General features: G+C 35.7%; 1 protein-coding gene across 1 annotated transcript in view; it reads left to right on the top strand.

Annotated features, from left to right (window-relative positions):
• The window catches only part of LOC104463754 (uncharacterized protein C8orf34-like), a gene marked incomplete at both ends in the record, with an annotated part of 21,014 nt that extends 6,605 nt beyond the window's left edge, over positions 1 to 14,409 (top strand). Inside the window, 2 exons of the mRNA XM_010076209.1 lie at positions 3,821 to 3,949; positions 14,381 to 14,409. Of these exons, the coding sequence (XP_010074511.1) occupies positions 3,821 to 3,949; positions 14,381 to 14,409 (158 nt within the window). The remainder of the gene's footprint in view (positions 1 to 3,820; positions 3,950 to 14,380) is intronic.
• Between the last annotated feature and the right edge of the window lie 484 nt (positions 14,410 to 14,893).

Here is a 14,893-nt window from a genome sequence, read left to right as displayed (position 1 = left end):
ATGTGTAATGAACTGACCACAACACCCATTCTCTGTCCCCCTGTGCTGCTGGTGGGGAGAAGGTAGAGAAATTGGGAGCAAAGGTTTTTTTATGTGTGTGGGGTTTTTTTGTTTTTGATTTTTTTTAGAGTTTTTTTGCTTGGGAAGAAGAGAGGGGTGGGGGGAAGGATGTGGTTCTATTTCTCATTGTCCTATTCTGATTTGATCGGTAACAAATTAAATTAATTTTTTCCCCCAAGTCGAGTCTGTTTTGCCTATGACCATAATTTGTGAGTGATCCCTCTCTGACACCTAGATATTTCTATACAAATGGTATGGTGTAGATGTAATAAATCTTCTGAATTGTGGGGAAATTATTTCAAGAGGAAGTGTTATATAAATCTCTCAAATAACAGAGATGATCTTGAGGCAGGTAATGTGATGGGGGATTTAAAATTACTGATACAAAGATTTTGAGGATTGAGTGAAGCATAATAAAATAAGGAAGGTCAGAATATTAGGAAAGGATTTTACTAAGTATGTAGTGACATATGCATGGAAATGATATATTATGGACTTCATTCATACAGAAGAAGATCATGTATTTGAAAGATGTAAAGGAAGGGTCATATGGTCTTTATACAGTTCTGCATACTTCACACAAAGCCACCCATTTGAAAATGACCAGTGCTTGTTGATCCTACAGTTGGAAAGATACAAGTTTATATTTTAAAAACATTTGTAAGCAAGCAGAAAATGGACCCTGGAAGGAGAGACACATGCCACATAATGTAATGAAATAGATTTTAGTTTTAGTATCCATTCATTATTTGGAAGAGTAAGTAAGTAAGAAGAACCGTCTCTCTAGAAATAGTAAAAATTTCAGTCAGTTCTAATTCTACTTCCCACTCAGTTTTGGTTTAATAGAATGAGCCAAACTCATTGTTGAAAGAAATTCTGTTGAAATTTGGAAATGTTCCATGACAGTATATCTGTTTTGATACATTTTCACTGGAGTACAAAATGGTAGACTGTAGTATACCAGCATGCAGAGCAAATTTCCACCGTGTTTTTGACTGGTTTCCCATCATCCAGCTAGTGAGATACAGTCCAAGCTTCCTGTGTTTGTGGAACATTTCTCTGCAACTAGGGAGCAGACCATTGTCTCCTGAGCAGGTTTTCCTACTTTCCAAGGATAGCATCTTGATACTCTCATTTTCCTGATGCAGGTTGGTCCATATAATGAGCAGTTGCTGATGCTGGAAGCTCCACAGCTGTTGAGTAGAACTTATGCTTGTTTCATTCAGCTTCTGTCCCACGACAAATTTTATTTCAGAATCATGTTGTTTCTCAAAATGTCCTTTGGTATTTTGAAAAAGGTGGTTTGATTCAAATTGACATGATACCAAATTCCATCTTGAAATATTCTGCAACCTGGAAGCTCTAAGGTTTGGTCATTATTTCTATATGGTTTTAAGATATTAAATTATTGTCTGTTTGTATTGTGGTGGTACTGTGAGATTTCTGTGGTGTGGTGAGTTCAGTATAAACAGGGAAGGAAAATTCTATCCAACTTCTAGTAGACTAGAGTGAGTGCTGCTGTAGAACGTAGTGTTGGTAGACTGAAGGGAGAAGATGAGATGGCTGAAAAAGCACGTAGCAAAGGAATATGTGATCTCGATATAAAACAAAGATGAGTGAAAATTGAGAGACCTCATTATGGAATTTATTTTCTAGTTGACTAAATATTTATGTTTACAGTTAGTAAAATTTTACAAAAAATACTAGATGGAACCTTTTGGGTTTTTTTTGTAAGAAAAAGTATGAAAAATACTGAAGTTGTGCTATTTAAGTTAATTATGCTAGGGTCTATAAATGGAGACAATTTTTGGTCACACAAAAATTTACATAACTTTTAATGATTATAGTGGTTCCTAAACCAGGAATTGTAGATTAAATGATTGGTATTTAGAAGTATTAACAAAAATTATAAGCTGTCCATCTGACTAGAGGCTAGTCATACCTAATATCTTAAGGCCTGTACCTGTTCACTAGGAACCACCATAGCTCATTATTTCCATTGTCCTCAGAAGGAAATACATGACTTGTATTTTTGAACACAAAGCAGAACTGGACTCTGACACTCCAACTTGCCCCTCTCTTCCCTTCTCCTTGAGACTTCCTGTGTCTCTTTCCTTCTCCTCTTGTCTCTGTAGGTTCTTTTTAATGTCTCCTTTGTCTTCTGTGTTTGAGAATGTCTATGATTGCAGTCTGATTTATTAACATCCCTAATATTTACCCATGTTCCAGAGTGGGTGTTACAGATCAGAATATCCTCCGAGTTGTCAGACTCTGTATAGATGTCTGGCTTGAAGATGGCTTGGTTTATGTCTACAGGAGATGGAATCACATTCTTTGTGACAGAAGGACTTAAACATACCATTATCCCATTCCTTTACCTGGAAAAGATGGCTATTGACTTAACTTCAACTTTCCCTTGTGGAGTTGATCCAAAGTGGAGCAGTTTCTGTATTCATACAGAGCAGTCAGCAATAAGGCAAATTACAATAGCAACAGTTATTTAACACATTTTGTAATAGCTACCAGAACTTGAAGTCTGACCATAATTTCCCCATACCATAATAAAAGCACTCTCAAATTTCAAATGGTCACAAGATACCAATTTATTTTTTTTGCAAGATCTGTAGAAGTCTGCAAGTTTCCTTCTTAGCATGTACTGAAAATGAAGTTTGTAAGAATAAATTAGTTGACAGCTGTCAAGATAGTAAATAAAAATTTAAAAGCTGGACAGAATATATTGGACATTATAGACTCTATTTTTGAAGTTATTTTTAAGTGAGTAGTTAGCAACCATTGGTAAATGCAACTGATCCTTTCTGTTGGGAATGTGGACAAGGCATCATCCTCTTCACACCAGCATGTACAGTTCTTAGCACAGTAATGCTGTGTTTGGAGACAACCCAACAATTGTATTTGATGTTGAAGGCAGAAGATTGCTTAGTTCAGAACACTGGCATTTCTAAAGATTGTTCAAAATGTTCACATTGGTCAACGGGACTCTATTCACTTTGTATCCTGTATATCTCAGAAACTCCTTCTCTTCTTCCCTGCAATTGTAGGTAAAGTTAGCTCAACAGTTGAGAAACTGTGATTTTAAAATTAAATCAAAGGTTTTGGTAACAGATAATAGTAGAAGACTGTAAGCTCAGGACTGTTTCCCAAAGATTGAGTTTGTTTAAGTATTGGAATAAAGATTATAGGCTGTACAGCATAAACAGTGGGGATGTATTTTGTTTCACTCTTTTTATAAAATGTTTTATCTACTCTGTTTTGTTTTTTTTTAAAGGAATTATATATACATGTTGCTTTAAAATGTTTATCTGAAATATTTTTTTCTTTTTGATAAAATAACTAGCAAAGCCAAAAGTACCAGACTCATTTTCATTTTGACTTTTTTTTCTTATTGGCCCCTAGGACATACAATTCTTTTTTGATGTAAATGAACTATCTTCATATGCAATATTTGATTATATTCTTCTGTTATTGCATTATTATTATTATTAATTGTTCATATTAATTATTCCTGTTTACCAATTAATTCAGTCACAAGAATCATCCCAAGTATGCATTTGCTCATGCATTTTTCATTTTTACTTCACATTGACCAAAGAAAATATTTCCAGCTGTTAAAATAGGAGGATAGTTAAGTAATTTCCACTCAAGGTACTTGAGCTTGTAAACTCGTTGTGCAGCTTTTTTTCTACTGTAGGAGTCTGAACGACCAAATCTAAACTTCATCTATATATCTGTGTATATTTAGTGCCAAGGTCAATAGAACATCCTAAATGGGATTGGAGGACAAAACCGGAGAACCATGATTTTGATGAACTAAATCATATTCTTCAAGAGAGCAAAAAGCTTGGAAAAGCCCTTGAGAATCTATCTCACAGTAAGTTGTTTGATTTTAGTTTTTTAATGTAACCGTGCAGCCTGAATTGTAATTTGGAAGTATATACCAAGAAGGTGGTCTTTTATTCAATGAAGGCCAAGTTCGTGGACATCAGCAGTTACATTCCTGTTGATGACGTTTACAGAATGTCTGAGATAATTTAGCAGCTCTCCTGCTGACTGAAACTACTTCCCCTGCACCTCCTTTTTTGTTAAATTAGTTTTCTGACAGTTTAGTGAGCTGAATTAGCTCATAAAGAGATCAACACAAGAGGCTGTTTTAAAGAAAATGGTGGGAACATGCAGCAGTGAGACTGCTCCTTTGGGTGGTAGCAGTAAGATTGGATTAACCTTTGTGAAACCTTAACCTCATTGATGGAGATCAGGCCTGTCATTGAAAATTAGGTATTTTATACCCTTGACCCCAATTAATTCCTTCCAGTTTTCAAAAGCAATTCAAATAAATATTTTAAAGCACCTCAAATAAATACTCAAAAACATGGTAGCTGATTATTTCATAACAAAACCCAAGTATTATCCCTTAAAAGACGTAGACAAACAGGACCAGTGTTTAAAAATAGCATGCTTAAGTAAGGAGTAGCTCTGAGAATTACTAGATATGGTGAGAAATAGCTTTTCTTTTTTTTTAATTTTTTTTTTCCTGTAGAAGAGATTTCTGAAGTGTTTGTGCCCATCAATGTACTACTAACAATTATCAAAGTATGAAAAGTATTCTCTGACATGGCACATGAAAACCAAGTATGACATGGTCTGGAAGACATTTGAATGAGGAATGTTTTCTTTTTCCTCTCTTTAAATTTTATCCATGGCACTTATTGATTCACTGGAGAAATTGCAGATGGTGAGGTCAGAAGCAGAGATGAATGAAGAAAGGAAGATCTGTTTTGTGGAGAATTTTGAGATTCATCATTTTTCCACATTTTTTCAAATACCCCAAACTATTTTGCCCAAATTCCCCCTCTCCCAAATGTTTTAGGTTTATCACAACAATTATATTCTGAGCAATTTTCATATTTGTATTAAATATAGCAGTATAGTTACAGGGCTCTTTTCAAAATACATTTCTAGTAAATGGGTCTATCTGCTTTTAAGGAGCTAATACACCTCTAATTGGGGTCTCTCATTTGCAGACCCTCCACTGCCTGACCATGTTACTGTGATGGGTGTGAGTGTCATTTTCCAGACTTTCTCCTTTAGAGACTTGTAACCAAACTTAACATAAATACAGAAACAGGTTTTTTTGTTCAATTTCAGAAAGGGTTATTTATTCCCTGTCTGGAGATACAAACCAATCAGATGTGAGGGTTCAGTAATAAAGGACTAAATTGCCTCTTCAGTCCTACATCTTTGTCTTTCCTTGTGAATATTGCGTAGGTTCTGTCTTCCTTATACCTAAAATACAGTTTACAGCATTCTGTACTTCTCTTTGCCACAGGGTTTTCTAACTCAAGTGCAAAACACTGCAAGTCTTCTGGGTCCTACACTTGGACTGGAGGTGAATGTACCTGGCCAGTGTTTTTGGAGTCAAGCTTTCATAGAGTTATTTCACAAATGAAACATTCTTCACTATTTCTTGTTAGTACTTGATGTTTTCTGACGATTTATCAAGATAACATGGAATTTTAATCCTATCCCCCAGCGTGCTTTAAATCACTTGCATCCTGATACTAAGTTCATTTTCATGAATGTGCTCTCTGTTTCTTCATCCAGATCATTAACGGAAATATTGTCAGACCTCTTCATGATTCCATTTCAGATCTGACAACCAGCCCTTGAAAGCTACTCAGTAAGTGTGTTTTTTCCCACCAGATGTTTATCTACCTTGCAGTGATTTCAGCTAGAATGCAATTCTCTAATTTGTTTACTGGAGTATCATCTAGGACAGTAAACAATTTCTCATTATAGCTGAAGCATTTTACATCCACTTCCTCCTCTTATCCACTAGTCAAGTTTCCCAGTTGAGAAAGCAATTAGACTGGTTTGATGTGATTCATTCTTGATAAGTTCATGTCGGCTGGTTCTTATCACCTTTCTTCTCCATTAGATGTTGATAAATTGTTTATTTTACAATTTTGTCAAATATTCTTGCTGCTGTCAGATTTAGGCTGGCTAGTTAGCAGTTGCCCACATCTTCCCTTTTTCTTTGCTGAAGAAAGATAATGGTATTTGCCCCTTTCTGACCTCTCCATTCCTGAAAGACAGTTGCTAATGGATTAGAGGTTGCTTTAGCTAGTCATTTAAGTGCTCTAGAGTGAATTTCACAAGATTCTGCCAACTTTAATATACCTAAGTCATCAGAATATCTTTCAGCTTTCTGTCGTCTGGCTGGCAGGTTTTCCTCTTAAAATCACTACTGCTAAGCATCTAGCCACAATTAATTTTTTTTTTCTAAAGACTGAAGCAATGAAAGAATTGAACACTGGGGTTTCTTTGTATCGTCTGTTATTTGCTTTCCTTCTCTTTGATGTAGTAGTTCTGTATTTTACATTGTCCTCCTTTCCTAGTGTATTTATAGTATCTTTTCTTGTGGCTTTTTCTGTTCTTTGATAGTTACTCATTTTGCTTTTTAGCCTTATTGCTTGTATCATTTAAACACTTACATCAGATAAATTCTTAGCTGTATGTGCTTGTTTCCATTTTTTGTACTCCTGATTTTCAGATAATTTCAGCAAATAAATCTGTTCTGTGTCATTATTTCTTACGTATTAGAATGATATAAAAATTCAAAATTAAAAATGTGAAAAGTTTGGGAAAAAAGAAAAGATGTAATTTTGAAAATAAATGTTTTCTTTTTCTCCCAAAGGCAGAATGCAGATTGCACATAGCAAATGTCTTAGGGGGTTTCAATGAATAGACAAGTCTAGAACTTTAAAAGTAAAACTCAAACATCCCATGTAGTAGATTTTACAAAAGCCATGACAAGGTCCTGTAACTACCTTCTCCAGTGTTAATGCTTGTTTTGAGCAGGCTAGTCAGTGCTTTTGATTCTACAAGGGCGTCCATAAAGTCTATGAGTCTAATGCTACATTTCATACTAATCTTGTTTTGAAACAGTATGGGACAGGCACCAGGCTCAACAAATAGTTGAGCATGCAAATGATCACAATGTACAATGGCTCTTTACAGCAACCCTCTCTTTTCATTCTTCAGTATTTTAACAGGGAAGAGTGACACATAAAACCAGATGTTTGAAGTTAAATGAAGTCAAGTGGATCTGAGAAACCAAAAGTGTCTTCACACTCAATGTTAAAAGTATCTTATGAGTTTTGAGAGACTGGAGAAGAGGATTCCCATAGTTATGGTCTAAGTGCGTTGGAGCTTGGAGAATTAAGTACACCATTTTACAGAGGCCTGCCCCTGCGGGAAACGGGGGTTTCGTTTGCTTCTCCAATCAGTTGTGTGTCTTTGAAGTTGATTTTGAATTATTAAGTCAACTATTTAGGGAACATTTTGGTTTATGAAGCAACATACAGGAATATACTGCATTTCCTTAGTGCGTGTTTAATTTTCTTGGATTGTAAGATCTCTCATCTTTATTGCTGTTGTCTTTATTGCTGTCATCCTTCTTCCTCAGCTGATTAGAAGTAAGAAAAGTTCCATGGTGTTTCAAATGTATGCCCTTGTATTTCCCCTTCTGGCCCATTTCATTTTTAAAGAGAGTTAAAATCTCCTATATAGCTGAGGCTCTTGCTCATGAATATACCTGTTTTTACCCCTTTCTTCTGAGGATGGAAAAATAGATAACATGAGGTGGAAAGCAGTGAGTTATGAGTGTTTTGAGTTGGAAAAATGAGGACTAAATGGGAAGGGCTTGCCGCAAAGTAGGCGTGAAGTTTGCCTTTGTGAACAACTTTGTCTTTTATATGAACAGTTAAGGATTAGAATGCATATTGAGAATGTGTGTGTATTGGATGTTTCAGTTTACACACGGTAACAGCACTTGGTGACAATGTGTTCTACTGTGGTATGGGTACTTTTGTATATTTACACACAGCCTTTCAACAGAGATAACCAACATTTTGTTAGTAATGTCTGAGTCCTTGTTAAGGCCAGGTGTATGCTACAAATCGGAGGGGAAAAGACAAATTTATTATGCTTTGAATTCAATGGACATTCTAAGGTCAGAAAATGGTAGTAAACTGAGATTAACCAAAGCTATTTGGTAACCAATCCATGTCAGTTAGTTGGAGGGAATCCTGGAAATAATGGTATCTAGCTATAACCAACAGGAAAAAAAGTAGTCTTTTTTTTCTGAATTTGGAAGGCAAGTAATCAATAAATAAATAATCAATTAGTAAATAAGAAAGCCATCTGCAGTATAGTAGGAAATATTCCTGGAAACCATAAGGAATCATAGAATCACAAAATGGTTGAGCTTGGAAGGGATCCCTGGAGGTCATCTGGACCAACCCCCTTGCTCAAGCAGGGCCACCTAGAGACAGTTGTCCAGGACCATGTCCATGGCTCTTGAATATCTCCAAGAATTAAAGATTTCTGAGTTCCTCCAGCGTATCTCAAACTGTTATTTCTTATAATGTTAGAATCAGTTGATGTTGTTTATGCATAGCTTAAGAAAGACAAGCATTATCTTACCCCTTTAAGAAAAAGATAAAATAGTGGCATGTAAAAGCCTATGTTCTGTTTATCTTTCACAGGGAAGAAGATAAGCAGCAAGAGTAAAACTCTCATAACAATAAGGGTAGAACTAGTTCAAAAAAAGATCGGAATATGTTAACAAACCACTAAAATAATTCCCTCAGTTTTGTGGATGAACCTGCGAGTATGTGGGATGTGAGAAGTTTAATATATACATCACGAACTACTTCAATGCATTTAGCAGTCGGTGAAACACATTAGAATGGGGTTTTATTTAGAAGCTTCTACACTATAAGAAACTATTAATGACTTACATTGCAGTTATGAAGATGTACGTGAATGGAATGTTACTAACATTTACCAGAGACCTCTGAATTTTCCCATTGAAACCAGGCATTTCTGATGATATAACTGCGGATACACATCTGCATGACATGTAACTAGACTTTCTTCAGTCACCTCATGAAGGGCATTGTTTAAGACTTTAGAATTTTTTTTTTTCGGTAACACACATTTGTTGATCTGAAGTGGACTTTAGTCTGTAAAAATTACTTACCTGTGATCAGTTGAGCATCTAGTCCTAAACATGTTCTGCTAATTGAACTGCAAAACTAGGCATCAGTGTTCTGTGGAGGATCTTTCCTTTCTTCTGTTCAGGCTGAACTGTAAAATTATGTTATTCTGGTGTGAGGTCAGTGTCTGCGATTTATTTTGAGATTGACATTTTTAGATAAGCTCAATCAAACCTTTAAGGAAGATAATTTTATCTCAGTACTGCAGCTGTTATCCGATACTGCCTTTACTCATAAAATCCATTTGCTTTTAGTGTGATGTATGAGTAATAATACAAAATAATTCTATTTTCTGAGATTGAAACAGAAAGAATGTGAACATAATTGTTGCTATTCAATTATAAAGTGGGACATATATGGCTGGGAGATCATTGTTACTTCAGTTATAAGTATCTTTTTTTTCCTACAGTTGTTAAATTTTTAATCATCTTTGTGGAGGTGTTTGCCATTCTGATCTAGCCTACTCTACATTTCAGGACTAGAGTCTTTTTGAGTTACAGTGTCCTTTTCTGGAACAGTATTTGGCTTGCTAAATGTTTGCCTAATGCTGTTGCAAAACTGAGGTTTGTGTGATTGTCATATCAGACATGTACTTTCTAGTTTTTAGGAGAAGGAAGTTGGCATTCAGGGGGTAGTAGAAGGGCGAGCTGTGACTCTGTCCTTGGCTACTGGCCGTTGTGGGCTACCCACCTTCACCAACCTACTGCAGTATATGCATTTCCTTAAAATCAAGAGTTTTGAAAGATTCTGCAGTGTTGATTATTCTCTTCTGAGATGACCTTGGCCTAGGAGAGTTTCCAAGACATAGTATTTGGTGGCTGCTTTGCATTTTGTTTCTCTGTTTGCCTAATTCATTACTCACCAATCCTTATCCTGAAACCTGTAGTGTCCATTTTAGCCACAAAGAAATCTGGATATAGAAATGCTGCAAGTCTAAAGCACAAATTATTTTGCTGGGGCTTAATTTTTTTCTTTTTTTAAAGCCACTGTGGGGAGGAGAGATTAAATCCATGTTTCCTAGGTAATGACTATACTGATGTACTGTGGGCTGATGTCTTAATGAGGGGTGCCTTGTAGGTGACACTGTTTCCCTTGTTCTTATATGGCTAGATGTTGGGAGGAATATTATCCAGATTCCACATGGATGCCACTACAGAAGCTGGATACATAGTTGTTTCATAATATGAGGATCTATGCCCCTCACTGGCAAGAACTCTGAGGTTTCAATTCGGTATGCCTTCACAGAAAATATCTGAGTTACTTCTGTGGGAAATAGGTCTAATTTTGAAAGTTGTAAAATGACTCAAGTAAATAAAATAATACAAGAATGTCTGACAAATCTATTATGAAGTTCCAATATAGAAATGAGTGAGCTGGTTTTGTTATTGTGTATGTATTTTCGAGGAGAAATACTTAGATTGATGCAACCAGAGCAACCATTTTCTGTCCTTTATAATCTAAGGATGGTGTGAAATAAATAATTAAATTTACTTTGTTTAATATATGGTGCAAACAGGCACAGGGGCTAGAATTTACTATGCTGCCAGCGGCAGTATGTCGCGAGGTTTTGCCATGGGAAATGTAAGTACATCTGAGATGGTCTGACTCACCAGTGAGGGAACATAATGCTTCCCCTGATGTACAATGGATGGGAGAATGCATTGGGACAGTTAACTGCTGGGCAGTTGACGTTATTCCTGTGTTCGTGCTTAAAGCTGGTAGAATACTGGTAGAATAATAATGCTGTTTCTGTCCTGGAGTTTGTTACGGAACCTGTGATGCGCTACGACGTTGAGAGTCTAGACATCCACAAGTTCCCTGGCCTAGAATGATCCTGAGAATGAATTTTGTAAAGTTAGCCAGAATTGCACTGGCGTTGTTTTAGTGTGTCAAAACCTGTATGTCAAATCCAGAAGGCTTTGTTTGGCAAGTAGGAAGACTGGCTGTTGGGAGCTCTGTGGCCATCTTCTGGTTGTTTAGGAAAATGCATAAGCTATTTGCTCTCATTGAGCTGAGTAATAGTAGTCTAGCATACATTAAAGTGGTAGCATTTTATTTTCTTAGGACTGGGTATGCATTAGACTTGTCAGATGTGTGTTGTCCATTGAGAAAAATGTAAATTTTAAAAAAATGTCAATTTTTATTTTGTGTTACCTCTTCCTATAATTGTTTAAGGATGACAAATAAAAGAAGAAATGGTAGATGTCTCTGAAGTTTCAAAACTTTCATTCTTATCAGAACACCTGTTCTATAATTTCAGGTGTGTATAGCATATGAAGATATTGGAAGTTTTTAAGCTGCTATGAAGCCAGTCAGGAATAATGCAGCAGGCAGGGATTTTATGATTTGCCATTTCAAAAAGACCTGAACTTGTGTGGTACCTGCTGTTTTGAAAATCAATTTTATGCTGTTGAATTGAGAGCATGAAAGTCTAAAAATCACTTTTCAAAGAGGAATAATACCACTGAGTGGAAAGGCAATTAGGTATTGGATTAATTGTATTTTTTGCAGGAGAGCAGCAACAAATAAAACTCTTCTGCTAAGATCTGCACATGAAAGAGCTAGGCATTTTTAAGGCTCATGGAATTCTTATTAACAATGTTCATTTTTCTTTTGAAATAAAGTAATTTCCTGGTAAGATAGAAATTAAGCAGAATGTCCTAAGCAGAAAGTCTTTTCTTTACTGTGGAAGATAATAATTCTAGACTCAAAAGGGATTTTATTTCATTAAAACATGGTGCAGATGCATTTTGAGAGGTGGCTTTTTCATCAAAGATGATGCTATAATGCTGTAATGTTCATCATTTTTATTTCTCCATTCCTACCATTGTGCTGCTGCAGATTGCCATAGGGATAGAACATAAGGAACAGAAATCTAAGATAACTGTGTAAATAATGGTTTTAATAATCCATGCTGTTTTTTAAAAAAGGCATGAGAAACAGCTGGCTAAATATTTTAAGTACAAAAAAGCCATAAGGTACATGGCTAATACAGTGAGATATGCTTTTAGGCAATCTTCTTAATGTAGGAATGATAACAGTCATTAAAGTATAATAAGTATTAGTTTAATTGTTATTACATTGTCTGATAGTCATACTTCATTTAATCCTAGTGTGCCAGACCTTTCTTACAATCAGAGTACCTTGTTCTTCCAGTTCTGTTCAAAAACCAAGTTATTGACAGGCTGAAAAATGTTCCAGTTGAGAGAGGCTGTGCTAGCATGAACAGCCCCACTCCAGATTTGTTGCTGATCAGAGATGGCAGTAGTTGTGGCTGTGAAGCATTTCTGAAGGACTATGAAAGCATGTTCAGACCAATTACTTTATTGTTCCAGCACCCTTTTAGCACAGAGGGTCATTACACTCAAAAGCAGAAATAAGTGCCCTGAATCTGTCTGTGTAATTCACCAGGCAGCTGAGTGGGCTGGGTACTTGTGATGCCTGCTCAAAATTCAATACCCTTAATTATTTGTAAAAGGGAGGATTTTTACAGACATAAAATTGGCAGTTAGGTACCTAACTAATTCCCACTGTGAACCTTGTCTCTGAGCCTTAGCTGATGGTGGCAAGAAAACCTCTCACCCTATTAGTTGGAACACTGGGCTTTCTCATTGCAAAAAGTAAGAATGATAGGATTATTGTATAGTTGTCAATCGTAGTATGATATAAAACTATAGCAAATGTTGTCTGTGAGAAACAGCTGCCATGACAGAAAGGGCAAAGCATACTCCTTTATTTCTGAAGGATTTGCCTTTGACATCAGAAGACCTTCCCCAACAAAGGCAGGAGAACTTTCAACAGTCCCCTTCTTGTCCACTGCTCAATAACTTGAGGCAGAGCAATGATGAAGCTGCCCTAAAACTTCCATTCTCTATGTTCACCATCATGCAGAATCAGCCTTTAAATGCTCTAACCTGAGAGAAGTCAGAAACACTTGTTCCTAATGACTACTATTCTAACAAAGCCATTGGATTCAAGCTTGAACAAACAAGATGTGTCAATTTTTCTAGTATCAGAGCTTTTTCGTGGTCAGGATTAAGTTGTGATGAAAAAAGGCTGCAGTTTGAGGAAGTGACTAAATTGTTAGGTAAAAAGTTTTTAGTGTATGGACACATTGGTGATACCTATGGGTGTTTTTACCTTCAACCTGAAACATAGCTGTTTCCATTTAGAGTAGTTTAATAGAATGGGCTGTCCCTTTGTGTCTAGTATTCTGTGATTTTACAATGATATTTTCCTATTTAGAATATATAAAAAGTATAATTTATATTTCCTCTTTTACTGTGTATAAAAACCACAGAGAAAAAAAAGAAAATAACTCTACAAGGTACAGAGAATACAACCAAATATTTGTTGTCAAATATACAAAGTGAAGTGATGGGTTTAATTTTGGAAACCACTTATTTCTGGATATTAGCAATTATATGAACTGATTAGCAACCATCATTACCATTACATTGTAGAAATCTGGCTATTTTAAATTGTCAGTGTATTACCTGAAAATAAAGTACCTGATACTAACCTATCTGTCTACCTAAAAGCCAGGAGTATGCTAAGGGTTAAGAGAATAACAGACATCCTAAATGCTCCTGTATGATAATTATGACTATCTCGAGTTGCATTATCAGGATTCTGGATTAAAGTATCGGGGTTTTTTTTGTTGTTTGTTTTTTTTGTTTGTTTGTTTTTTGTTTGTTTGGGTTTTGTTTGTTTGGTTTTTTTTTTTAATGTTATGGTAATCAGAGGATTTAGAAAAACTGTTTTGCATTCTATTGTAAAACTTTACTTTGAGATTTTCCTCTCTAAATTCCATCTGTTTTCGTAGAATTGTTTCTACATTGACCCATGGAGAAAGATAGAAGAGTCATGCCCATGTTGCCCTGTAATTGCAGCGTGATGTTATGCATGCTGGTCAGGGTGAGATTTGCATAATAATGTGTCCATATGTAAATATTATGTTGCTGGTAGAAGTCTACTTAAGCTCATTGTCACTTTACTGCCATATCTGCTGTTTTAATTTCCATAGTTTTTTGAAAACTCATTTGATAATATTGCAGCTGAGGAAAGTTAAGAGTATATTATTTCGAGGCAATTTCACTAATGGAACAAAATATGGTATAAGGGCAGTTTGCAGAGAACAATACGTGAACTTTTCAGATTAATCCTTACTTTTATTTACTGTAGTAAAAGACATTTATAGAAATAGTGTTTCTAATTTTTTTTTTAATCTGTTTTCTTTTCAGGCATTGCTATTTCTGATGAACTTGATAAGGTAAGATTTACTGTATGCCTAATGAACAGTACAAAAAGACAGATGATTGTGATAATTTTAGACAATGAGAGCTGCATCTCCCTGACCTGGCATACACACTTCAGTTCTGTTGGGTTCAGAGGAAGTTTGGGAACGGAAAGCTATACAGATAAGTACAGTATACGTTAATACAAGAGCTTTATCCAGGATGGGCTGTCAACTATGGGAAAAAAAATCTCACTAAGTTTCAGAGACTCTGAGTGAGGCCATGGAAATGCTTTTGATCTTGATAATATCTTTGCTTATAATAGCCTGTTGGGTTACTTTGTGTACTTTTGGAAGCATTTAGTTTTAAATACCTTTTACTCATGAAGTAATGAATTCTGCATTCTCAGATATGATTTGTGAGAATATTGAGGAATAATTTTTTCTCCCCAGATTTAAGTCAGGAAGGCACAGGGCATAAAGGTTAGTCTTTACTTCCTTGCTGAATTCAACAAACAAT

The sequence above is a fragment of the Pterocles gutturalis genome, unplaced genomic scaffold (genome assembly GCF_000699245.1).
Source record: "Pterocles gutturalis isolate BGI_N339 unplaced genomic scaffold, ASM69924v1 scaffold18303, whole genome shotgun sequence".
In the NCBI taxonomy this organism is placed as follows: domain Eukaryota; kingdom Metazoa; phylum Chordata; class Aves; order Pterocliformes; family Pteroclidae; genus Pterocles; species Pterocles gutturalis.
Note: the sequence above shows the minus strand (reverse complement) of the source record. Positions and strands in the feature narration are given on the sequence as shown.